The sequence below is a fragment of the Solanum pennellii genome, chromosome 1 (genome assembly GCF_001406875.1).
Source record: "Solanum pennellii chromosome 1, SPENNV200".
NCBI lineage: Eukaryota > Viridiplantae > Streptophyta > Magnoliopsida > Solanales > Solanaceae > Solanum > Solanum pennellii.
In genome coordinates this window covers 100,023,807-100,051,344 of record NC_028637.1, presented here as the reverse complement: position 1 = coordinate 100,051,344, position 27,538 = coordinate 100,023,807, and the positions used below count along the sequence as shown (strand labels likewise).

General features: G+C 36.4%; 1 protein-coding gene across 2 annotated transcripts; it reads left to right on the top strand.

Moving 5' to 3' along the window:
• The first annotated feature begins 644 nt into the window (after positions 1 to 644).
• Positions 645 to 27,328, top strand: LOC107008228 (protein MICRORCHIDIA 6-like). Of its 2 annotated transcripts, none has more exons than XM_015207166.2 (20): positions 645 to 1,134; positions 1,728 to 2,074; positions 2,292 to 2,366; positions 2,483 to 2,517; positions 4,622 to 4,700; positions 4,815 to 4,904; positions 4,979 to 5,054; positions 7,088 to 7,166; positions 8,011 to 8,139; positions 9,824 to 9,922; positions 10,011 to 10,112; positions 10,208 to 10,354; positions 11,355 to 11,447; positions 20,491 to 20,542; positions 20,653 to 20,764; positions 20,995 to 21,305; positions 23,440 to 23,549; positions 24,511 to 24,584; positions 26,785 to 26,827; positions 26,933 to 27,328. In XM_015207166.2, exons 2-20 carry the CDS (start codon positions 1,735 to 1,737, stop codon positions 27,041 to 27,043), a joined length of 2,157 nt encoding a protein of 718 aa, XP_015062652.1. In that variant the 5' UTR covers positions 645 to 1,134; positions 1,728 to 1,734; the 3' UTR covers positions 27,044 to 27,328. The 2 variants fall into 2 exon arrangements, with proteins under 2 accessions (XP_015062652.1, XP_015062653.1); XM_015207167.2 differs by having other exon boundaries at positions 645 to 1,157.
• The last annotated feature ends 210 nt before the right edge of the window (positions 27,329 to 27,538 follow it).

Genomic DNA, 27,538 nt, shown 5'->3' with positions numbered 1-27,538 from the left:
AAATAATAAAACAAAATGAATTAAATATAGATACTCTCTTTGATTTCGACCTTTTATTTTAAATTTTCCAGAATTAATTATGTATTCTGAAAATCCTTAAATCACCCCTTTAATTGAGGAAATCAATCACTATTAATTAATTTATTAATAAAATATATATTTCAATTTTAAATTTTGACAAATACTTATATCTTGCAGATTCAAACTCATGTATTTTAAGCGTGAAATATGATAGAGAAAGTAATATTCGATACTATCAAAAATCTTAGTAATTAATATATAAACTAGTGGGATTTATGTGATATCTTAGTAATAAATATTAATTCGTATATTAAATGATATATATCATTTATAAAATAATAATATTTCATAATTTCACTTATGTCAATTTAATGAAAATTTTCTAATTAATCCAATCATCTACCATTAAAAATATCCTTATAATATTAAAACAATGATTCATTTAGTATTAGTAATTATAATATTAAACAACATTTTATTTTAATTTACAGTTCAAAAATATACATATTAAAAATAAAAATCAAATTGAAAAAATAAAATGAAACAAGAAGTGATGGACCATTAATTTTTTATTATTTCTATAAAAAGAGCGGAGAGAGCAAGGCAAAGGACAGATTGGTGAAGCTAAACTACCTGACTCTTCTTTTTTTTTTTTAACCCGGTTTATTCCTTCAAAAAGCGAAAATATATAATAAAGAAAAAAAACCGGGCCCTCGTCCTCTCCAACAAATTTTATTGCAGTGATCTTCAGCCCTAGCTCTTTGAAGCTTGAATTCACAGTAACCAATTTTTTGAAATCAACTTCAGATTCTCTCTCACTACTGATTCTTGAATATTTTCCGATTTTTATTTGCTAACTTAGATCCCTTATTCTTTTATTTGTTTTAATTGGAATTGAAACTAGTAATTTCTGAAGTTTCTGCAGAATTAACGTTTAGAGGCTAATTTATTTCTTACTTAGAGGAGAAAATACAATTCAAGAAGTTGAATGTGGATGCAAGAAGATGACCTAGAGGGAGTGGGGGTGGAGAAAGAGTAAAATCTTGGGGAGAGTGATGCAAGAAGCAGTTGTGGGGAAACAGATAGGGCTGGAAATTTGAATTCTTGTATCAGGTTTGGTTTATCTTTTTTATAAGGTGAATGGTTGTGTAGCCTTGCATTTTTGTTGTTTAATTTTGTTTAAAAAAGAATTTTGGGTGTCAAGAAAAGTCCCCAGTCAAGAAAATTTTTAAAACTTTTGATTGGGATGACGTTCTAATCTTTAGTCCTTTCAAGAATTTGTAATTAGACTAAAAGAATTGAAAGAAATTCAATTAGGATTCTTGAAATTAGACAAAAAGAATCGAAAGGAATTCAATTAGGTGAGGTATTTATTGTTTAGTGTCATTCTCACACAAATCAATTTGCAATGACAAGACAAAGTCAATGTGCAATGAGGCACTCACCGTAGTGCTCTATGTGAAGCCTTGCTTAATCAAGGCAAAACAGACGACCTATTTGGCAACTCGTTTCAAGATTTGATTAGTCTGACATTAGGGCCAAAAAATTTCTAGGAGATGCAAGTATCCGTAGTCTTGCATTGTTTTACTGGCCTCCTTTTGTACTTTCAGTCATTTTCATTCATGTTCGACCCTCTAGTTCTCTATCTCTCGCATTTTAGCGCATCTAGTTGTATACTTACTTTCCCTTGTTTAATTTCTTATCAGTCCGGGGATGAGTTCTACAAATATGGTTGGCTTGTGTAGTAACAATCTTGGAGGTGGGGAGATAGAGACTGTTAAGTTGGAAACAATATTGGTTGAAAGTTTAATTCCACAAATGGAGTGCTGTGAAGCTGATCCCTTGCCATATAAAAAATCCTCAAGCAGCTGTGGGAGGCAAGATTCTACAGCTACTGAACAGAGTAGAACTTCCGTCTTGGATCAAGATCAATCTCCAATAGATGATTCAAGCCTATGTTCTACATCACAAATATGTCCAGCACCCCTATCTCGCCAGTTCTGGAAAGCTGGAAATTATGATGAGGGGCATGCTACCAAGTCCACCCTTAAAAGTATTATGCACTGAAGTACCCATTTTTTCCTTTTTTAAAAATTGTTCTTAGCAAACACATTACCATGCATAAACCATGCCTGCTGATGTTTTGAGTAGTTGGTCAATCTTTTCTTTGCCTACCTTTCTATATCGCCTTATAGCTTAATTCTTTATCTGTAATTCAAGTATGTGTTTTGCATCTAATATGTTGTCATCTTATTTGTGGCATTATACAGAAGGCTCCAGTTTCTTGCACATTCACCCGAAGTTCCTTCACTCAAACGCCACTTCCCATAAGTGGGCATTTGGTGGTATGTGCTATTGCTGATTCATTTTTCGTTTCCATATTCTTGTGTGGTAATAGGATTATTGCAAATGCTATTACTGGAGTGTTAACATAGTCATTGTTGTTCTGTGATGTCTAAAGCCTTGGCAGAGCTCCTTGACAATGCTGTTGATGAGGTAAGCCTCTTTTTCAAGCTTATTCTTTTTCGTTCAATCAATTGTTTAAGCTGTCAATAATTTCTTTAAATTAGTAATTTGACTGCAGAAAGGCCTACTAAGGTCCGCTTGAGGTTATCTTCTTCCTGATTTAATCAATAGCAGCTCCGTCTTTAGCTCTTCTGTTTTTTTTGTAGCACAAGCTGTCTTCCATTCTTGGCGGGCTATACTTGTATTAGGGGCACATAATTGTCATTGGTGATAGCTGAAAATTTTCAAAAACTGAAATACATGGAGAGAAGATTGGTCACTATGAACAATAAATGGTAACTATAATACATGAAAAGTAAGAAAAAGTTATAGCAAGCTAAAGAAGCAGTAGTCCAGGAAAAAGTAGGGTAACAATAGATAGATATCAAGGAGAAGGAAAAAAAGTAGAGGTAGCTGGAGAGATAGAGATGGTGAGGAGTCTGCCCTTTCAAATAGACTTAATTAGTCGATCCTCTTGTAAATTTATAGTTTTATACTCTAGTGAAATGGTGCTTTTTACTACTCATCTAGTAGGATTTATAGGTATAACAGGGTAATGTTAAAAGCAGGCTTTGAGTCTTGAAATGCTGGGAACTTCTTAGAGTGCTGCAAGTATGAGCATAATGGCGGAGATATTTCCACCTGCCATATTTGGACAATCTGGAAAGTATGGAACAGAGAGGCATTTTTGGGAAAGGAATATTCACTGCCACACATAAAGAACATTTTTCTGGTGTGTTTTTAGAGCACATAGCAAATCCCTATGTGTAGATGTCTGGATACACTAAGCTAGTTCTTTTCTATAACGCTCTTTCTTGATGCTGGGATTCCACTTTTTGTTCTTAGTAAACACTAACTTATTTATCACAAAAGGGGACAGCGTGAGGTAGAAAAGCTTATAAGTGACTTAATTAACAATGTACAAGAGGTGCTCCTTATATAGGAGTCATAGGTTTTATATAATATGGTATGCAGTCAATCCATACGCTAATAACTAGGTAAATATTTTATAATTAAAATATCCTAAAGTATCATATGCAACACTCTATATGATTTACTTATTCAAGTACAAAAAATCTAGCGCGTTTGAATCTGGACACATATTCACTTGAAATCTGACATGCTCCTCAAACTCAAAGTGGGGAAAACAAATTAAGTTCGATTATTTTGAAAATATAGAAAATTGATGCCGAAATCTTGCTGCATGTGCACATCACCAAAAAGAAAAGAGGTATAACAATTCTTTCCTCTGGAAAATTGTTGGTATCTGCATATCTATTCTCAATCACCGAAAAGAGATGGTATTGCAATCTCTAGAACATCAACGTAACTTGAGTTGGCAGAACAGCGTTAAGACATTGGTCAATGAGAATTCATGTAGCCGTTTCTAACTTGTTTGGGATTGAGATGTAGTTGTTGTAGATGAGGGCACTTGGTCATGTAAATGATAGAAGCATCAGTTCCCAAGAGATGAACAGTGCTTAGCTATCGTAGATAGAGGAGGGATGCTTCAAAAGTCGTCCAAAGACAACAACACTAATTGCCAAAGAGAAGAGTGTCGCTAGGCAGCACCACAAGGAAGCAACAAAAGATAAAGTTAGGTCGGTGTGCATCACACATTGGCCGGTACCACCAGCCGGAAGCGGTAGCTACTTGAGTTTCTACCATGATCGCAAAGGCACTGATACCATGTGAAATAGGAAAACTTGTTTTCTTAATTAACAGTGTATTAGAGGCGCTCTTAATATAGAAGTCTTATGCTATGTATAATATGGTTGGTAACCCCTATGCAAATAAAGTATGTAAATGCTTTGCTGACCTGATAGTGAAATTATAATGGGTAACACGTTGGATGAGACTCTATGGGACATATTCTTGGCATCTGGATGTGTACTTAATGACATGGATATGTATATATTCAAAAGTTTGCTCTAAGAGTCTAGTTTGTTTTGCTGAATAAAGTTTATTCTGGATCCCTAATGGTAATGCGCCTTTTATGGTCTCAACAATATTGAGATGCTGTAACCCTTTTGTCCAAACCATCATGCTAATATTTTCCTTTCTATGTCGCACCCTTGTTTCTTTCACTGGTTAGATACAAAATGGAGCCTCCTTTGTTATTGTAGATAAAACACCAAATCCAAGGAACGGAAGTTCAGCCTTAATGGTTCAAGGTATTCCATTTCTTTGTTTGTGAATAGCACCTGATACTAAGGCTTTGGTTGGTTTGGTTTTGTTTGAAGAAAATGGCTGTATGAGATACTGAATTTTTGTAATCTCTGTTTCAGATGATGGCGGTGGAATGGACCCAGAAGCCATACGTCGTTGTATGAGCTTTGGGTTTTCAGATAAGAAGTCAGCTTCAACTATTGGACAGTGTATGCATATTAATAATCATGATTTTTTTTTCTGCGTCATATCTTGTTATAATTCCTAACTCTCAACATTTTAGATGGAAATGGTTTTAAGACCAGTTCAATGAGACTTGGGGCAGATGTTATTGTCTTTAGCCGCTGCAAAAAGAACAGGTACAGTAGTATTCTTGTGCTTTCTGTTTTATCTGTCGTTGTTCTCCCTTTTATTTTGATTATTCTTTTCATTTTCCACTGATAAAAATAACTACAAGTGTATTAGCAGTTGTAATGAGTCTCTTATGATTTCTTTGGCTTGTATTTTTTTGAGACTCTCCCAGCCTAATTTTGACTAAGACATAGTATTATTTTGTAGATTCATTCTGTCTAACATGGTCATGATAACTTCTTGGTGATAATGGAAAAATAGGTGTGGAGTCCAAACAAGATAGTATGTAAATATCGTGTACATCTTTGTTTAGTCTATATATTGTGTCATGCCAAACTCTAGAAAAATCTCCTATAGAAGTTACTCCTCTGCGATAGGCATGTTATGCATGACTGCATGAGCAATGAAGAATTTATTCTGGTGAAGTTCTAAGGTGGGTTCCGTCTCCCAAAAGTTGGAGAGTTGAGGCGTGAGGGAACGAGAAACATTCAACAGATTAAGATTGGCTGAATACATATATTTATATATATACTGGACTGACGGAGCTTGAGTAGAATAAGCTTGTTTTGAAATTGCCAAAGTATCTGTGGTTGTAGAAAACAACTTGCCATGCTTAAAAATTAATTCTGTTGAAACCCATAGACTGAAACATGCTTTGCTAAAGTTCTTACGTCAACACTTGGAGCTTGTTTGGATTGGCTTAAAAAATGTAGTTTTTAAGTCAAAAAGTAAAAAGTCAAACTTAAATGACTTCTAATTCAAAAAATAAAAAGTAGTGGGAGACCTACTTTTACATTTTAAACTTATTTTAAGACATTTTATACTTATTTTAGACATTTTAAACTTATTTTAAGTGATTTTTGACCTTGCCAAACACTTCTTGACCTACTTCAAGTTATTTTTCCTAACACAAAATCTGTCTTAAAAGTAGGTTTGACCAACTTCTAAGCCATCCAAACACTCTCTTAGTATATATTTTGGACATTGTTAGTTCCGTATTTTTTTGCTTAGGAGTGCAAAAATCATCTCTGAGATGTTACTCATAATGACAAGGGATCAATTCCTTTGTATTTTTCATGCATCCTCAAGATGCTGATGATAAAATCTCTCTCTCTCTCTATATATGTATATACTGGAGTGATGGAGCTTGAGTAGAATAAGCTCGTTTTGAATTTCTTAAGGGGTGGTTGTTGTAGAAAACAACTTGCCGTGTTTATTAATTGATTCTGTTGAAACCCATAAACTGATACATGCTTTGCTTAAGTTCTTATGTCAACACTTAATATATTTTTTGGACATTATTAGTTCCGTATTTTTTTGCTTAGGAGTGCAGACGTCATCTCAGAGATGTTACTCATATTTACAGGAGATCAATCCCTTTGAATTTTTCATACATCCTCTAGATGCTGATGATAAAATCGTTACTATAAAAAATAAATACTAATGCTAGCCAAAGTTATGAACTTGTGATTTATTACTCAGATGATCTTGCAGATTTATTGGTTATCTTTATGGGTTATCAATGTTGTTTTTGCTTATAAATATTATTTGAGGGGCTTTATTTCTACATTTGAGGAGCATGTACAGATACAGTTGAACAGAGAAATTCTCATTGTTTGACCTACTTGATTATACTTCTAGAGATTCACAATTTAGATATATAATGAGTATTTCTGTGATCCTTCCATTGACAATAATATTTTTTGTCTGTAGAAAAAGTAACAACAGTTTCTTTTCACATACTGATTACTGCCTTGCTTGAACCTTTTTCGTTTAAGCTGCTCTAGCATCCTGTTCTTACAGAGTTGTGTACTGAATGATCTGCAATCTGTCTTATGCATATAGCTTCAGGGAGGGTAGTGCCTTGAAATCTCTAGGCATACCCTCCCCACCCACCCAGAGCAATAAAGACAAAGTATAAACACAATTTTAACTTGATGACATGGAAGCTTTATTTCGTTTGTGATATCAATTGTTCACCCAGGCTACTGATCTATGCTCAGAATAACCCCTTCTAATTTTGTGTTGCCATTTTGACCAGGAAATTGACACAAAGCATTGGGCTTCTATCTCAGACATTTCTGGTTCGAGCAGGCCTTGACAGAATAGTGGTTCCTTTGGTGAGCCTTTTTCCCTTTCCCGTCTAAGCGTGCATTTGAGTCTGAATAGTCCTCAATAGCTCAAACCTTGATATGGTGGTTTCTTACCACTCTTTGACCTTTTAGCAAATATCTTGTTCCTCTTTTACTAATATGATATGATACAATAAGTTAAACAATGTATCAGAGTCCTGTTATTTCATCTAAAATCAGATGAATATGTGCTTTTTCCCTATTAAAACAATATTGCCACTACTGTAGTTTTAATATGTAAATTTATTGGCAGATATATTAAATTATACCTTTTCCTTATATCCTTTAGATGTTTTTAATAGTTTGCTTTTCGTGAGTGGTTTGAGCTTGGGACTTCCACGTTGGAGGTCTCAAAGTCGAAATCCTGCATAGGAGCGGGGTTTTTACCATGTGCGCACCCAAAGGGCAGCGGCTGCGGGTTTCCCTTGTCATAAAAAAAAATATAAGTGTTGTATTACTAATTAGTAAGATTTAGATGTGGACTTCTACCTGTCTGATGGTTTCCTTTTTAATTTATTTGAGTTTTGTGATGAGAAACCTTTATTTTTGGGTCTCCAAAATTGTATATGCATGTCTTATCATTACATAGCTCCTTCTATTTCTCCAAAAGAAAAAGGAAAGAGGACAAAATAAGATATATTCGTAAATTTGGGTGGTGGGGTGGGGGTGGGGGTGGGGATGACTACCAACATTCTTTTATGTGGCCCATGTGATCATAAGATGTTAAATAATAGTAATCCAAACATCAGTTACTCCCGCTTACTTTTTGCTTTTTCTTTCTCCTTCCAACATTCATGCTCGTTTTCCTTAAAGATTCGTTCTGGTGATGCAGCTTGACTTTGAGTTCAGTGCAGCAGCTAAAAAATGGAGTTCATTACACGGTGAACAACATTTTAGGAATAACCTCTCGTTGTTGTTGCGCTGGTCTCCATTTGCAACAGAGGCAGAGCTTCTTAAGCAAGTAAGTTCTCTTCAAGGTTGTTGCTTACTTTCTGTCAGTTTTCGTCTTCTTTTAGTTGCCATAATTGGAAGTATAGCTGAGTATTTAATTGTACCTGAAAAGATCCCGAGATATAATGTCATAGACTTTTTTTAATAAGGGTGAATTTTATAGAAGGTATAGGTAGGGCGTCCAAAGTTACAGTTTTTGGAAGTCTTCGTTCATTTCTATCTAGGAATCTACATCATTTACAAGGTTGCACCAAAAAGCTAGCAAAATTCAAATCTTTGGTTTAGGTTATGTATATTCCTCTGTTTGCCTTAAAAAGAATTTGGTGTGTTTTTCTGTCCAAATTATCCACCAAATAACCAATGATTATAGTATTTCAAATCTTGCGTTCCAAATTGTTCATTCTGTAAGGTCTGCATAGCAGGAAGATTGTTGGGTTCTCCAATAAAGGTATTGGATTTCGTTTCTAACATGTCTTCAAATTGTTATTTCAGAATGCTAATGCTGCTTTTAAGCTAAAAATTCCAATCTTTTGGTTATCGGGCAAAAAAGAATGCTAATGCTGCTTTGTCTGCTGATATTTTGATCTGTCAGTGATGCTGATGAACAGGCACAATTCCAGCATTACTTTGATAGATAAATATTATTTGACACTTCTTTTCACACCCTTTTTAACCACCTGAATGAAGTAATGATGAAACAATCTCCTTATTTGCCAAGTACAAGTATGCTTTCCTCTATAGAACAGACCTAGTTTGACAACCCAATTAGGGCCATGACCCTCGCTTAAGGGGTAGGATCCTCAAGCAGACTTTAACTGGAAATTACAAAAAATCACGCAGGGTTTTCCTTGTATCCGTAACCTATCCAAAAACAGAAAAGTTCCTGTCAGCTATATAAGACAGCAAACAGACCCAATTCAAACTATGTCATCACGCAGGGTTTTCCTTGTATCCGTAACCTTTCCAAAAACAGAAAATTCCTGTCAGCTATATAAGACAACAAACAGACCCAATTCAAACTATGTCACCTTTATCGATCATCCAATTTCAACACCACAATAGTAGATACGACAAACTAATTTAACACAATTATCAGTCATTAAGTCTTACGATAACCAAAGACTTATGAAACCTGACTGACAAACTGACTAAAGAGTGACTGTTAATAGTTTTAAACAAAGTAAGATAATAAATAAATAATCTCTTCGCTCATGCTAGCCGATGTGGCGCTCACCAGAAACTGTCAATTTGTGCGCTCTAGCTAGTTCAATCATTGTCTGCTTCAACTGCTGTCTCTGTAAAGAAAACATTATCAAGGAGTGAGTCACTAGCTTGGTGAGTAATAAGGCTTAACCACAATTTTTTAATTGTGGACCAGTCAGAAAACGTGCCAAATACCTATAGTATTCAAAATATATATATGCTCCAATGTTCGAGACTTAGCAGCAGGTTTAGTGGCAGAAAGTTGTCAAAAAGACTTCAAATTCATGCGGGTTTGCAAACATTCTAATTTAACTCCCAAGCCTTGAGCAGCTCCTTCCGATGTTGTCAATTCAAATATAGCTCTCAGCTGTGTTCCCTGGCAATTCCCTATTTTCCTATTAAAGCTTGCTGTATTGCATTACAATCCTGTGAGGCTATTCCTGACCTTTTACGAATGTCGACTTTGGCTCCCTCCCTTATATTATTTGCAGTTTGATGACATTGGTGATCATGGCACAAAGGTGATTGTCTACAATTTGTGGTATAATGATGAAGGAAGAATGGAGCTCGACTTTGAGGCAGATTCTGAGGTTTTACTTGACTATCTTTATGGGATTTCTTATTTCTGTTTGTGTCATTTATAGCTTTATTTGATGTCTTTTTTTTCTGTAACTGCAGGATATTCGCCTTTCGGGGGAGGCAAACGATAATGAGAAGAATGCCTCTCGTATTAAAGTAACTGACCAGCATCTTGCGAACCGTCTTCGTTACTCACTCCGTGTAAGTTATCTTCCTAGTTGTTTCCCTTTGATACTTCTATATTTATATCAGAGGATTATTGGTCATTATCTTCCTGGTGTTCCCATACTGAACAGGCATATTTATCAGTGTTGTACTTGCGGATCCCAGACAACTTCTGTATTCTGTTACGTGGACGTGTTGTTGAACTCCATAACATCGCTAAGGATCTCAAGTACCCCGAATTTATCATGTATAAGCCCCAAACTCTTGGATTCAAAGAGGTATGTTCTAGATTTTGCCTTTAATATATGAGTGGTATATTGTGGGATAGATATTATGATTTGTTTGCACACTCCACCCCTTTTCACGTTGCAAAGCCATGCGTTTCAGATAACTGTGCACTTCAAACAGTGCTTTTAGTGATTCAAAAGAGAAGTAGGTTTTTTTTGAATCTCAACCTCGAGAAGTTGGTTTACATTGACATTATTATATATATTGGCATGAAATTAGTCATTTCTAATTGCAATTTAATTATTACAGTAATATTTCATAATTATGCATTACTTTGGAGAAGTGTGAAGTTCATTTTTCACTATTTAAAGGCATGGTTAAATATTTCAAGTTTTTGACAAGTTCGTTTGATCAGAATACATTGTATGACGGTTAAAATTCGGATTGCTATATGAACTTGCGAAATTATATCTGGAGCAATATATTATTCAAAGAGTGTAAATCATTATTGGAATTTTGAATGCCAGAAAGTGTGTTGAGTACGTTGGGACTTGGGAGGGAGGAATCACTTGTAACACCTTTTCACATTGATCAGTTGGATCTGAACTTCTTTCTTTGCTTGAATTGTGGAAGACCATCACATTGATTAGATGGATCTGAACATTAAAGTTTACTTAGAGATTTTTTAATAGGTAATAGTTTTATTAACTAAAAGGGTCAAGTCTGTTAAGAAATGTACACAAAGTTGGCTGAAGTATCAATATTTCTATCTACAGTTCTTTAACTTTCTTGATTATAGCAATAGAGGTTGAGGTATACGAGGAAATTCTGGAACTGTTCAAATTTTGAGTTAGCAACTGTGACATCATATATTTTAAGTGCTCCATACTGTAGCATATGTATTTCCCTTTACTCAAGGTAGTCTACTAACTGCATGCTTGACCTTTGACAATTAAATTACTTTTGCATCCTTAAAGTTTGATATTAACATTTTAAGCTCCAGTGTTTCCAGAGCTTCTCTAAATGTTTTCCTTGTTTTGGTGGTTTCAGGGTTCAGTCATTACTACTATTGGCTTCCTAAAGGAAGCTCCAGTTGTGAATATTCATGGGTTCAATGTCTACCACAAAAATCGTTTAATACTGGTGACTAGCTTCTGTTGCTTTATGATTTTAAAAATTTGTGAATTTGAACTTCTGGGAAAAATTAGTGTTTTTTTTTTTGTATTTATCTCTAAATCTTGTAAGTAAGCTGAATAAGAGTCAAATAATTCATATTTAGGAGAATTGACGGATCATGAGATAGTTTCTTTGTTAGGTTACATAACAGATGTACACCACAAAAAAGAAGAAGAAGAGGAATATGCATTTGATACAAGAAGTGGAACATTTTCTCCGTTTTACTACACATCCATCTTATCTATGGGGGCAATCACCACTAAACTTCATTTTTCTTGGCTTCCTGAATGGGTTCCTATGATCACCTTTTTTAGTAGTGGTTCTTTTGATGGGGAAGACGAGCACCATTGTCAACGGGTAGGAGAATATTCGGAGGTGAGGAGATACATTAGCAGCAAGAGGTATTGATTAAAAAGTGTCTCGACTCAGTTTGTAAGTTGTCTTAGAGAAAATTAGCAAATGAAAGAAACCATTATGTGAAGGATAGAGGAAAGGGGGTAAGGGTAGAATATTGGTATGGGCGTAGGGCTAGCATCAACTCTATGAGAGTTGCGTGTTGTATAGAGAGGAGGTCGAAGAGGATGAATATGAGTTCTAGAAATATTGTCAACATTGGGGTGAGAGAGTAGGGAGAAAATACATGAAAAATACACTTTTGGGGATGTTTGGTTGCGTTTCTAAGATGTTATCAGTTATAACAATTGTGTAAAACTCTGCTTTAGTAATACAATGTTGGGTTACCTTTTGAACCTTGTTTTAAACATAATTTAGTGCATTGTAAAAAAAAAACATCCATCTTGCAGTAACAACATTCCACTATTTTTTGAGGATAGTAACACTAATCTATATAATCACAGGTAGACTACATCCAAAATATGTAGTCCCCTTCAAAAGGTATTACAGTCTAGTCATATTGCCGTCTATCACCTCTGCTTCTTACAAATAATCTAAAACATCCCAGATATCTTCTGCTTGGACTAAAATGTTCTCTTTACACCAAAAATAAAATAACCCTAGACAATTCATCTTGAAGCTCTGAAGTCCATTCTGCTCGTTTTCAAAACACCTCTGATTTCTCTCTTTCCATACAGTCCACCATATGCATGCTGAGACCATCTTCCATCTCTCCTCCTTTGTTGCTGCATTACCATCACTATTCCAACTGTTAAGGACTCCTCTGATGCTCCCTGGCTTTACCCAATTTATTTTTCTCAAGCTGATGAACATCCTCCAAAGCTGTTCCGTCCATTTGCAGTGCAAGAAGAGATGTCTAATTGTCTCCACTTGTTCCCCACATAAGAAGCATCTTGAACATAATTGAAATTTCCTTTTGTTCAAATTGTCATGTGTTAGTACTGATTCCTTAGCCAGCAGCCATATGAAGTAATTAACTTTGTATGGGATCTTGGTCTTCCATATCATCTTCCATGGCCAGTTTTCCTCCCTATGATTTGATTTATTCAATTCTCTATAGGCTGAGTTCGCAGAGAAAATACCGTTCCTTTTTTTCTTCCATACTATGTTATCCCTTTCTTCGGATAGATTGTTGAAGCTGGCCATAATGGTGTAAAAAGTTGCTACTCTTCCCACTTCCCAATCGTTCAGGTTTCTTCTTAAGTTTAGGTTCCATCCTTGTCCGGTCCACATCTCTGCAACAGTGGCCTATTGAAGAATACAAAGGTTGTGGAGATCTGGAGATTGATGTTGTAGTGGTGCACCACCTATAACTATCAATTTTTTTGAAATTGATTCTTCATGCTATATGGTTCATGTTATGTTAATTTTTTCGACACAAGTAACATATGTATTTAAGTCGGTACTTAAAACAATATTTACATTTACAAATAAGAAGAAAAAAGAAGTTAATCTTCCCCAAAACTGAGTAGACATTTGTACACCAAAAACAGAACAACAGAATACATTTAAGCTTGACTTTAGGTTGTTGTTCCTATTCTTAAAACATCTATCATTTCTCTCTCTCTCTCTCCCCCTCTCTCTTCCTCTCCATATAGTCCACCATATACAAGCAGGGATAATCCTCCATCTTTCTCCGGTTGTAGCCCCAACTCCAGCCTCCTCCCAACAGAATAGAATCTCGTCAATCTTACTAGGCATACCCAAAGAAATACCTCTGAGATTAAGGAAATCTGCCACAGTTTGTCAGTGAAATCGCAGTGTAGAAAGAGGCATCTCACTATCTCTGTATCCTTACCACATAGTGAGATCGTTACCACATAGGGAGCATCTGTTGCATAGAGAAACCTCTGTTGGTCCTCATTGTCCAGTGTCAAAACTGCTTCATTGGCTAGTAGCCAAGTAAATCATGCCACTTTCTGTGGCAGTTTGATTCTTCAGAAATGCTTCCAACACCATCTGAAATCTTGGTGATCATTAAGACTTGTTTGTTTATATCCTTCCTTCACCATGTATATACCTCTGTTGTGCCCATGGCACCATAAATAAACCTACAATCCTCACCTGTTTGTGTTCCTTGGAAACTGCTAGTAACTTGAAAAGTTCAATCATTCTAAGAATTTCCCAGTCATTCAAGGTTCTTCTAAGGACCAAATTCCATCCTTGTTGTGACCACATTTCAGCAACAGTGCTTTGTTGATGTTGAGCCGAAGCAAACATGTCAGGAAAGAGATCTTTAAGGCTCTCAGTACCCATCCATTTTTTTTGAGAAGGTAACGATTTGTATTTGTATTTCCAAAAAATCAAAACCTGCCACAACATGTTACAGATTCCTAATTACAGATCAAAGAGAGTATAACAGAAGATCTTCAATCCTATGACAAAAATTACAGTGATCCTAAGATATTCATAACTGATTCTAGATCTTCCATATACTCTTGTTTACACCAAAAATGAAACAACACAAGACAATTCATTTTCATCTTCTGAATAGTGTTGCTCTTGTTCTAATGACATCTAAGGTTCCTTTCTTTCCACGTTGACCACCAAATAGAAGCTGGGATGATTTTCCATCTCTCCCTATGACCAGAGATGTTGGAATAGCTACTCCATATCTTCAGGGTTTGAGTTGCTCCCCTTGACATCACCCAATTGAATCCCTTTTTATTGATGAAAAGGTCCCACAGCTGGTTGGTAATCCTACAGTGAAGAAACAGGTGAGTCACTGTCTCAGCCTTTTCCTCACATAGGAAACATCTAGGGCTCAACTGGATGCCCCTCTTCATGAGATTTTCCTGAGTCAAAACAGCCTGTTTAGCAAATAGCCAAGTAAAACAAGACACTTTATGGGGAATTTTGGCTTTCCAAATCATTTTCCAGGGCCGCCCATTAATTTGGTTATTGAAAGGGTTGAACTTTTTGTAAGCCCCCTTGACATTGAACTTCCTTGCTTGTGATCCTTCCATTCCAGGCAGTCTTGGACGTTGCTTCCTCCTCTGAATTGTTCGAGAGTTCTGTACAATTCTACTACTCTCTGGATCTCCCAATCATTGAAAGGTCTTCTAAACCTTAGGTTCCATCCTTGGTTTGACCAAACCTCTGCCACAGTAGCCCTCTCTTGTTGGTTGAGGATGAACACATCAGGGAAAAGTGTTTTTAAGGGACTTAGTTCCAGCCAGTTATCTTCCCAAAATGAGACCTTCACACCATTTCCAATTTTGATTTTGCAATTCCCTCTAAGTTTTGGCATAGGTTCCTTATGGTTCTCCAAATGCTAGTTCCATAAGTGTTGGTCACCATGCTAGTTGACCAATGATCTTCCATTTCATATTTTGCTTGAATCACCTCCTTCCACAAAGCTTGTTCATTGAAGGCTAGTCTCCAGAGCCATTTCATTAATAGACATTGGTTTTGAGTCTTCAAGTTTCTCACCCTTAGACCTCCAACTTGTTTATTCCCAATCAAGGCTGCCCATTTAACAAGGTGAAATTTTTTTCCCTCGCTGTTGCCTTCTCATAGAAAGTTCCTTCTTAGAGCATCCAATCTATCAATTACTCCATCAGGGATAGGAAAAAGGGACATCATATAACTAGGCATAGAGTCCAAGACACTATTAAAGCTCTTCCGATTCACTTATCTTCTTTCATTCTTTGCGATCACCCCATTCCAAATATCTGAAGACCTACTGTTTGCTCCAAGAGGCATCCCTAGATGAGTAGTAGGGTGGTCACCAATTCTTCCACCAAGGGTCCTAGCCAGAGAGGATAGGTCAGGAACTACATCAAATGGATATAAGAAGCTCTTGTTCCAATTTATATGAAGTCCTGATATAGATTCAAAGAGAACAAAAATCACCCTCAGCATCCTGCGTTGTTCTTTATTGGCATCACAAAATATGAGAGTATCATCTGCGTATTGTAAATGGGTGATCTCCTGTTCACATCCCACGCTGTTTGATATTTTGAATCCCTTTAACCAAAGCTTCTCTCGAGCAGTTTTCAGTATATCACTTAGCCCTTCCATTGTAATGATGAATAGAAAAGGTGATAGAGGGTCACCTATAGGCCTCTTTGAGCAGAGAAGAAGCCTGTAGGGGAGTCATTGATAAGAATTGAGTATTTGACAGTTTGAATGCAGAATTTCATCCATCTTAGCCTCTACCACCAAAACCTCTTTTATCAAGAGTTTCCCGCAAATACTGTCAATTCAGGTGGTCATATGCCTTCTGTATATCCAGCTTGCAGAGAATCCCTGGAGCATTGCTTCTGGTTCTAGAATCCACACACTCGTTTGCCATGAGGATGACATCCATTATTTGCCTACCTTTAATGAAGGCCAATTGTTGAGTGTCCACTAGTTTATGCATCACATTTTTGAGTCTCTCAGTAAGAAGCTTAGAGATGATCTTGTAAACACTATCAATTAGGCTGATTGGTCTGAATTCAGTAAGTTCCTTTGCACCTATCTTTTTGGGGATCAAGGTAACATAAGTTGAGTTGAAGCTTTTTTCAAAAACACATCTCTCATGGAAGTTCTTAACAACTTTGATTACCTCTCCTCCAATGACTTACCAACAGTGAGTAAAGAAAGCCATGGTGTAACCATTTGACCCAGGTGCCTTGTCTCCGGCACAAAGCTTTACGCTCTCCGATATCTCTTGATCCTCGAATTCCTTTTGAAGCATAAGATTATCTTCTTCAGAAATTCTGTGTCCTCCCCTGCAACTGCCTGATGGTCTCCAGGTCTCAGTTTCAGTGTATAATTCCCGATAGAAATCCACTATCACTTTCTTTATAACTTCTGGACTCTTGACAGCTTCCCCATTCACATAAAACTCATCAATAGAATTATATCTTTTATGTGCATTGATAGTTCTATGGAAAAATTTAGTGTTATTGTCCCCTTGCTTCAACCAATTAACCCTTGACCTTTGTCTCCATGAAATCTCCTCATACTTGGCAATGTTCTCAAACTCTAGGAGAAGTTCAGCCTTTGAATGTATCTCCTCCACATTGAGAATTCTCTGGTCCTGTGTTTCCTCAAGTACAAAAAGTTGACTGAGTATACTCTGTTTTTTCAAGGCAAGATTGCCCTGAGCAAACTTGCTCCAGTCCCTTAGTTTGTTTTTAAAATTTTTTAGCTTGAAAGCTAGAATAAAATAAGGTCTTCCTTCACATGTTATTGAAATCCACCACTCCTTGACCCTTTCCAAGAAACCCTCTGTGTGTAACCACCAGTTTTCAAATTTGAAATAAGATTTCACAGGCTCCCAGTTCCCACATTGCAACATAATCTCAGTACCCATCCATTTGTCAACCCAAAAATTTGTTTTATGCAATTTGAACCTTGGCAGTTGATTGATCATTGAGAAAATGCCTGAAGACTAATATATTTCCAGAGGCTAATACCATAGGTGGTAATAACCTCTTTAGTTACCCATTTGTTCAATTCTTCATACTTGCTATTGATTACAGGGCTTGGTCCTCCTGATGGTACCTCCATAGACACTTCACCTTGAGACTTTGTTTTGCTTTCTGAAATTCTTGATACCTAGTCCACCCTGTTCCATGCTTCTGATAATGTTCTTCCATTTGGCCAGGGAAAACCTTTCTTTTCCTTGTTTCCTTGCCACAAGAAATTTCTTCCGATTTTATCCAACCTATCCAACCTTTGAACTGCTTATTGGGATATATGGATGATAGATAACATAAATGTAGGGAAGAGCATCTAGAATTGAGTTAATTAGAATAATCGGAACAAACAATGCCTTTATATGCATAGATACTGGAATAAGTATACGGAATTCAGTAATACAAGGGTTAAAGCAACCAAAATGAACAAAATAACAATCATGCATTAAACACTATTTTTCCTAAAAGTTAACAATACACATACTTACAAAAGTTTGAATGTTTTGTTCATTGTGATCCTCCCCAAGCGGGATGGAGCTACGGAAATGAAGGACTATAGACCTACAATTTTGTGGGGAACATTTATAAGATCATTTCTATGGTGTTTTCCATTAGACTTAAAAAGGTTGTTGGATGAGACTTTCTCTACTTAGCAGACAAATTTTGGATGTAACGTACCGGCAACAAAGTGGTATATTCTAGGATAGTTGAGAGTGCCAAATGTGTTATACAAACTTGATCTTGAAAGGCCTATGATCATGTGAATTGGAGGTTCTTAATTCCATTATGCTATAAATAGGATTTTGGGGATAAGTGAAGGAAATGGATTCATTTTTGCATCGCTTTGATGAGGTATTTTGTGTTGTTTAATGGTAATTCGTGCGTATTTTTGGGAGATCGAGGGGTTTGAGACAAAGGGACCTCTTTCAGTGATGTTTGATTTGAATTATGGAAGCTTTGAGTCAGATGATGGTTAGAGCTGTCTTTAAGGGGATATTTAAAGGGTTTTTAATGCTGCGGTTTAAGGGTTAGGGTAGTCTTAGTGTCCACTTGTTTGGGGATGATATCTTGATTTTTTGTGATATGATTCGAAACCTAGTTGGATTATGTAGACCAAGTCCTTAGTTTCAGGCCTTAAAATTAAGAAAGTGAGATTATTTCTGTTGGGAGGTGAATAACATTGGATCACTTGTTCAAGTATTGAGTTGCAAGTTTTGGGCCATCTGGACTACTTATCTAGTACTATCCTTAGGTGCTTCGGACAAGTATCAAACGATGTGGAATCTGGTTCTTCAGAGGGTTGAGAAATGACTAGCAGAGTGGCTGAAAAGATATTTGTCCAAAGGAGGGAAGGAAGTGCTTATTAAGAGCAACTTACTACATGTCTTTATTCCATGCTTCAGCTTCGGTAATTTTATGCTAGTTCTACCTTCTCACTAGTGAGGACTGTAACAGTAATTGTAAATACAAGGTACACCAGGCCTAATAAACCCGTGTTAGCTACAGGATCAAGTGTCTACTCCCAAACTGAACTTTTCTTTAGATACAGTTTAGTACTCATAAGTCATATGAAACATTTTAAAACAGTACTGGGCATTTCAACTCTTATCAATTACTCCCTCCATCCCATTTAATGGGACACCCTTTTCTTTTTAGTCCGTCCTAAAAGGAATGTCAGCTTACTATAATTTGGAACATTTAACTATAAAATACCCCTTTTACCCTTAATGAAATGATTTTGAACCACACAAATATGAAATATCTAAGAATTGTTTTAGACCTTAAGTTTCAAAAGTCTATCTTTTTTTCTTAAACACCGTGCCAAGTCAATTAGTGCAATATTAAATGGGCCGGAGGGAGTAATTCTTTAGCTTAGCAAAATTGGTTGTCACACTTGCTATTTTCCTTGGAAACAATAAATTTACTAAGGCAATGATATTGTTTTGCACAACCTAAATGGTATGTTGGATAGTACACAATCCACTAGCAATCCTATGTGATTGTAACATCTAATGCACTAGTGATATTGTTCGCTCTGGGCCTAAATCCGCACGACTTTTAAACGCTTCACTACTGTGTAAGGACTGCTTACTGATATACTCAACATGTCTCTTGCGTCTCCGTTGAGGTTTACCTCACTACATAGGACTTGCCTAACCGCAGCACTAAGGTTTGCCCCGTCTTATTAGTATTTGCCTAAACAAAGTTGAACTCTGGCCCACATCAATAAGGCTGACACATGAGTGGGTTTGATAGCTTCTGTAGCGGCCCTGTCCGCTAGTGATATTATACGCTCTAGGCCTAGACCTGCACTTTAAAACGCGTCACTAATGTGATACACCGTAAGACCAATAAGTTGATTGAAAATATTGTTATCAACCTCTTGGCTTAAAAAAGTAACTTTTCTTACGAAGTGGTTTGATTAGGGTAAATAATTGTATCCTCTAAGAACCATACATGCGCCTTTTGATGCATATGGTCAAAAAGATTTTAAATTGATTTATAGATTTCAGTCCTCTTTTCACAGAGAGTTTTTTCTTACTTCTTTCTTTACTTCTGGCAAAAGGGCTTTTCTTCTAATTTCAATAAATCCGAGTTTTGACTTCTTTTTAATGTTTTGTATTTTTCCTTATAGAATTATAACTTATAAGTTCTAAAGAAACTTGAAACTTAACTAACCTATGGGTACAATTTTGTTCTTGCATCAAAATGCTTGAGTAGTTAGTGAGGTTTGAAAACTGAATTATATGGACGGATCTTGGAGTCCTCACGCTATCCTTGATTGCATTGATTGAGACTCGAGTACTTGTTATTGTTCGGGTTAAATCAGTTGGGACTTGGGGACTCGTTATCGTCATGTTACGTAATTCTCCTTCATGGTGTAAGTTTAGAAAGAAAATTGGTGCTGTGAAACTACTGACCTTTTTCTTCGTGGAAAGTGAATCTTACTTTTAAAAATCTAACTATAATTATGTTCTATGCAAGAATTTCAATATCTTGTCTTCTTCGGGTTTGTTCTTTGCTTTACCTTCTCTATTCTGTAAGAATTGCTTTCTGGGCTTGCAATAACCTATCTACAATTTTGATGGATTATTCTTCTACGCAATGATTCAATAGATAGACATTCTTTACATACCTTTTCCTAACACCTAAAGTCTTATATCTTTTTTATCATCTCTTTGCAGCCGTTTTGGCATGTTGTGAGGTACTCTGATAGTAGAGGCAGAGGAGTTGTTGGTAAAGAAGCCTCTAAACCACTTATTATTGTTTCACTGTTACTTATGCTTGTACCACTTTCCCCCTTAACCCGGTTACAGAGATTATTTGACGATTTCCTTCCACTCCAGGTGTTTTAGAAGCAAACTTTATTCAGCCAACCCATAATAAGCAGGACTTCGAGAAAACCCCTCTTTTTCAAAAGCTTGAAGTACGATTAAAGGAGATGACATGGGAATACTGGTAAGCAATTACTGGAATTTAATAATGGGTCAGTGAATTGTTTCTGTATTGGTGAAGGTAACTTGCAAGCATTGGAGGAGTAGATTTTTAGCTTGTCTGCATTGATTGATTTAAAAAGCTTTTAGTTGCAATTTTCTATGTTTCCATGGGATTAGATGGCAAAGGCAGATTTAAGTTCTTCATAATCAGCTGTTTATATATTTCCTCACTTAACACACATCCTTTGACAGGGATTATCACTGCGGGCTCCTCGGTTACTTTCCAAAGAAAAGACCTCAGGGTCCGATAACTCCTCAGGCTTCATCTGAATCTAGACAACAACATGGGTCATATAAACCTATTGTCTTGGGAAACTCATCTGGTGCGGTTGGTTCAAACATTACAGTTAGGAGAACTGTAACTTCTCAGGCTTCATCTGAATCTAGACAACAACATGGGTCATATAAACCTGTTGTCTTGGGAAACTCCTCTGGTGCGGTTGGTTCAAACATTACAGTACGGGGAACTGTAACACCAGTCTTTCAAAATAACTCTAAACAAGGTAATGTATTGATTGAGAGAGCTATGTCTCACCTCTATATTGGACATTTCTCTCTAAAATTATGTGCTTGATCAATTAATGTACCTTTGAGAGTTATGCTAGTTCTATTGTGCTTGATATTTCATGGTTGAGAAGATCTTAAATGGCCTTAAAAATCAGAACAAAGCTTTTCTTTCTCCTATATAGGCAGTCTTAACTTGTTTTATTGAGGCTCCTCTCTTGACCTATTGTATTGAACTTTTCAGCTTCTAGCATATCTACTGTGGTAGGCATGACATGGCTGCTACAATGGAATGTTACCTTTGGGAGTTATCCTAGTTCTATTGTGCTTGCTATTTCATGGTTGAGAAGATTTTTAACGGCCTTGAAAATCAGAAAGGAGCTTTTCTTTTTCCTCTGTAGGCAGTCTTAACTTATTTTATTGAGGCTTCTCTTTCAACCTATTGTATTGAGCTTTTCTGCTTCTAGCATATCTAGTGTGGCAGGGTATGACAAGGCTGCTACAATGGAATGTTTGTTTGGTTTGGTCAAAGCGATAGAAGGTCATTTCGAAGATTGAACAGTGTTGCTAAATGGAGTTCTAGAGAGATGGAGGTCCTTCTCTCTCTAGATTATTTTTAGTAACTTGCCATCACAGAATAGATTCTCTTAATAACATAACTATTTTCAATTCTCTTAATATGAACTTGGGATTTGAGTCATCAGGGATGTAAAATCCTTCTCTCCAGTAGCATGATGGGAAAGTCTTGGCTTTCCGTCTCTGCTCAAGAAGACATCGTGAAGTATATATTTTCGTTGCTCATATTTAGTGTTGGGGTTTTAGGCCTAATAATGATGGAAAGATCCTGTGGTGGATGTCGAACACGCATTTTCTGGGGTTCATTACTGCTGAACATATCTCTGCCACATAAGTTGGCTCTGTTGGAAATATTGGTGTTTGTGGCAGTATATTCTCCACCAATGTCCTCCAGTTCTTCATGACTACTCAGTGAAAGTTTCAACATATGGTGGTTGGTTGCAGAGCTCCTCAATTTACTTACTTTCATACCCCAACCATGGCTTGTAAATTCAGGATCTCTGGCTTCATTTGCTGACTGTCATTCGTAACTAACTGTCGCTTCAAATTTCAATGCTTTGGCTTCACTTCCTGCCATTGAGTTATCATAATGCCTTGTTAGTTATCTAAGTGAGATGATTGCATCTGCAATGGGTTTCCTATTTTGTTGTCAGAATTTCTGTAGGTTGTGATTTAATTACGCTAGGAAGTCATTACTTATGTGATAAAAAGGTACCGCCAAAACTTAAAGGTAAGTTTTACTGTGTGGTGGTTAGATTAACTATGTTGTATGGGCAGAGTGTTGGTCGGTCAAGAACTCTCATGTCGAGAAGATGAAAGTTGGGGTGATGAGGATGTTAAGGTGGATGTGTGGGCGTACTAGGAGAGATAAGATTAGGAATGAATATATCCAGGACATGACCTTATATAGGAGAGTTCAAAGGTTGCGGATTATGGTAGAAGGTTTGTTGGTAGTTGATTGTTATCTAGCTTTCCTTCAGGATAAGCTTAGTGGTCGTACTTGGATTTTCTTTCTTACGTAGTATTAACACTATTCTCGTAGTTTCTTGTTATTCGATTTTTGTTATCACTCGTGTTTCTTATGCTTCGGTTATCGCACTATTTCATTGTCGTTACCGTTCTTTCTTATGTTTGTTTGTATGCTCTCCATTTTACATTATTAATGCGTTGTGTCATTGCTCTCATATCAGTCTTTCCTTCTCCAAACAGTTTGGAAATTCTTTATTTAAGTTGAGCATCTATCAGAAACAACCTTCTATCTCTATGAGGTAGGGTTAGGGTCTGTGTACATTCTACCATCCCCAACCTCCATTTGTAGGATTACATTAGGTATGCTGTTATGATGCTGTAGTGGTGATCCCCACAAAACTCATGCAATTTTGTGCAGTTGCCTTCTTGGATATATGAATCACCATCATTTACTTTTTGAAATTAGATGAATCACCACCTTTTACTTTTTGAAATTAGATGAATCACCATCTTTTACCTTTTATAGTAGGAATACTATGTAAAACTTTTTCAACCGTTGACAATATTGTTGTCTGCTTTGAACCTCAGGAGCTTCAAAAAGGAAAGCAGTTGATCACCCAATAGAACATGAAAATGTGAAACGGACAGCTGGACTAGTAGTTGATTTAACTGGTGGTGAGCGAAGTCAAGAAATTCTGGTATGTATTCTTCAGTGTGCTCTCCTCTCCTTTCACTAGGACTGTTTATAGAGTTGGATCCATAAAAAGTATGGCATCACTATTCCTGGATGATATTTTGACTTTTGGATTTGGCTTGTGAAATCGCTTAGGCATATTGCCACATCTCTGTTCTTCGTCAGACCTAATATTTTCTTTTGACAATTAATTGATTGCATATTGGATGTGCGTTATAGCTTGAGGAAGGGATAAATAGACTTAGCTTATTGTTTGCATGTTATGCATAGAAGGCATGTTAAGTTTAAGAGGTAGCTTAACTGCTGACAATGACCTATTAATTCGTATAAAGAGGGACTATCACTGAAGTGTTATTTGTAATTTCTTTTATGAGCGATTGAGTTCCTATATCTTTATTTTTATCGTTATTTTGACTTGTCAAAACCCACCAAGGCTTTGATCTTGAGGCTTGTTGCAGGCAAAAGTCCGGTATTTTAGTGGTGAGACTTATTGCTGGCAAAAAACTTGGTATTAAAGTGGAGAAAGATAGAGGGACAAGCACATTTCCACTGAATTTTGAACCGTGTCCCACTGGCCCTTGGGATTTTTTCGTTTAAAAAAGAAACCCACAATACGACCAGAAGAAATACCTTGTACGTTGTGGTAGAAGAGTGTTTTCCTTCAGGGTGCATTGCTCAGTGCTTGTTTTAATTTTTGTAACTACTTTCCTCTTTGTACCAACAGAACCTAAGTTTTCTTGAATTTGTAAAAAATAGTAAATTACAGGTTAATGAGGTATTTTTCCTTGATCTTTTCTTAAAGATCTTAATATGGACCTTAATCGCTTATCTTGCATATAAGTTACTTGCCTGCAGAGCTAAGATTGATAACAAAAATGAGACATAGTGATATGGCCATTTATAATGAGTGTATTCTAGTGTTATTTCTTCTCCCTTTCAATATCTCTGCCTTTTGACCATTGTAGACTCTCACTTCAAGTGGCTCACAAGATCAAGAGGCTGCCCATCTCATTCAAGAGAATGAAAAGCTCCGCGCACAGTAAGTGTACTCATAAATGAGTCTGTCATCTTCTCATAATGTAATTTCCAAATTGTTTTTATCTTGTTATATAGAAGAAAATGCAAGGATGACAAACACGTTCTGTAGTCTGACAACTTAACTTTTTTTTTCTCATCTCTCTTTCTTGTGAGGTCCATGAAGGGGTAGTGTGTTTACGTAGAAATAGAAATATATTTATATCGCATAGGAATAATACATAAATTTCCCTTTCAATTTTGGCTGAATTATGAGCTACATACTTATACTTTGCGGGCGACCTATAACCCTCACGTTTATCTGCAGTAGAATTTTACACCCTTGAGCGCTATCATGAGAAATTCTATGCACCTCCACTGAGTTTGTGAAAAGTAGAAAATGAATGGCAAAAAAAACCCTGATGTTCCTCCTGTCTCTTTTTTCAAAATTTGGTTACGGTTAGAAATATATTGATAGTACTTGTCAGAAAAAGCTGACAACCTTGTGCTTTATCACTCCTCCATCTAGTGATTAACGCGCCAGCTTCATGTCTTCACACCCCACTTACTCAAACACAGAGGAAAGCTTCTTTTGAAGAAAATAATAATAAACACACACTCAGTTTCAAAGGGAATTCTTGTTCACTCATACACATTCGATAAATTTTTCTCCATATTGCACAGACAATCAGCTTTTTGTGCTAGCTCTTTTCCTCTGTTTTGTCCTGTCTTTGCACTCTACCTTTGTATTCCAAATCCCGTTCCAGTTATTTTGACCTCTTTTTTTTCCAGTCTAATTCCGATTAGAAATTCTCCTCTAGCAACTTCCGCAGATAAGTGAAAGATTGTTAGAAGAGAAGGTAGATGAGCAAAGATTGTTAGAAGAGAAGGCCTTGTGCAATGAGGTGTTCAAGACAGTAGTAGGAAAACGTGATGTACCAAGCCACTTCAAAACATACTTTGACTATATTGAAGTGTGTTATCTATACCTTAGCTTAAACTCTTAGAAACCACAATTTTATTTACTTAATTATGTTTTCAACACGTCCCTCACGTGGGAGCTTGATTTTCTATTTTTATGAGAGCCGAGCATGGGAATTTGATTTTTAGGTTGATGGGTGGCCATGAGACTTCCTAAGGATCTCTGCTATATTCGACAATATATTTATCAAAAAACTTAAGTTTTGTTAGAGAAGACACACTTTATTTACTTAATTATGTCTTCAACAGATCATATGGAAAGCTATTCCTATTTTAGAACTTGCATAACATTCCAATATGTGGCATAAGCACATATTAACAACGAGTACTTTAGCACGAAGGCCAAACAAAATCCACTCCCAAGAGACCCATTTTCCATTAAACGCCGAAATCATGTTCATTATATACCGTAACTGGTTAAGAAAACCCATTCCTTCACACTTCATAGTTCATACCAAAAAACAATACCGTCTTGAGAAGCAGTGGGTGTGGCAACCATGAAGAGCTCTATTCAAGGTCCTAAGCATTTGAGAGTTACAGACCATATTTTCACCGGAAATGTTGGTGTTTGCGCGGTCAAAAATGGGATATTGGGGTATGTTTTTCACGGAAAAGGTGATAGATTTAAGGGTTTCTTTTCAAATCTTTGGAACATTGGAGTGTGTTGTAGATGACAATCTTAGTTGCGGGGACTCTTCACTTTTGATGCTGCACCCGTCTCGGATTCTTCAAAAACACTATTTTTGGCGAATCCGGCACGCACCCGTTGACATTTTTGAAGAATCCGAGAAACATAGATGACAATTATAGTAAAAAATCAATTTAGAAGATGACCAGAGATAAGGGTAAAAAATAAGTGAAAAAAGGTGGGGGAAAATCACATTTTCAATAATGAGAAAGCAAAGGTTGGTGACCTCGAAACAAGAATTTGCTGCCGACTTCAGGCATGAATTGCGCAGGAAGTTCTTTCAGTTGGAACAAGTGTAGTGCATGACTTGCATTGTTCCATTTAAATATGTTTTTTGTCTCAGGGGTAATGATTCTACTTCAGACAAGTTTAGGGAGGGGTTATAGGACTTCTCAAGTTTAAGTGTGTAGTTGAAAAATGTAACATGTTGAAGGGTGTAGTTTTTGTATTATCCCGTAGGAAAATATTAAATTCAATTACTACGTCAAACAAGTGTTTGCAGCACCATTGTGTATTCGTAAAATATATTTGTGAGACTACTTCGTTCCTGTCCCAGGTGCTCGGAATGTGAGAAGAGGGAGGAAGAACTTCATTCAAAGGTGTGTTTAAGTAAACTTGTCTCCTTTATTAACTCGTCAGTAGTTGAAAGTGACCTGATTTCAAACTGAAAATTATCACATGTCTTTTTCATGTGGTTGTTGCAGGTTAATAAGCTTCGGAAGGAGCTGAAAGAAGCACAACGTACCTATGCACATATGCTAGTGGAATCAAGGTTATTAGACAAAGTCAAACCTGAAGAAGATGTTTATATTTAACGAAGTGCCCGTCCTTGTACTACAGTTAGCTCTCCAAATTAAAATTAATCTTAGCTGTTGATAAAATCTTGTTCCTTTCTCTGTTCTGACGGAATATTACCATGATTCTTGTTTTCTTCTTTCGTTTATGTAACAAAATGGAACGTAGAAACAAAGTTTTCATAGATTAGAGTTTGTCCCATTGATATCTTTGTGGCCAAATAACCATTTCTTTTTATATTTTTAAACTTGTAACTCATATTACAAGTTAACTCATATGAAGATGCATGTGTTTCTGGACTCAAATATGGTTACTTTATCAATTAATTGGGAAATAATGGTGTCTTCTTTACCATCATTACTGAGCTGTTAAAACTGGACTTGTGACTGTAGAACCCAAAGGTACGGCAGGTTTATTCCACAAGTGGAGTCTAGGGATGGTGGCGTATATGCAGCCATATCCCTACGTACCTTGTGAAGGTAAAGAGGTTCGGCAAGTTTGTTGGCAAGAGGTTT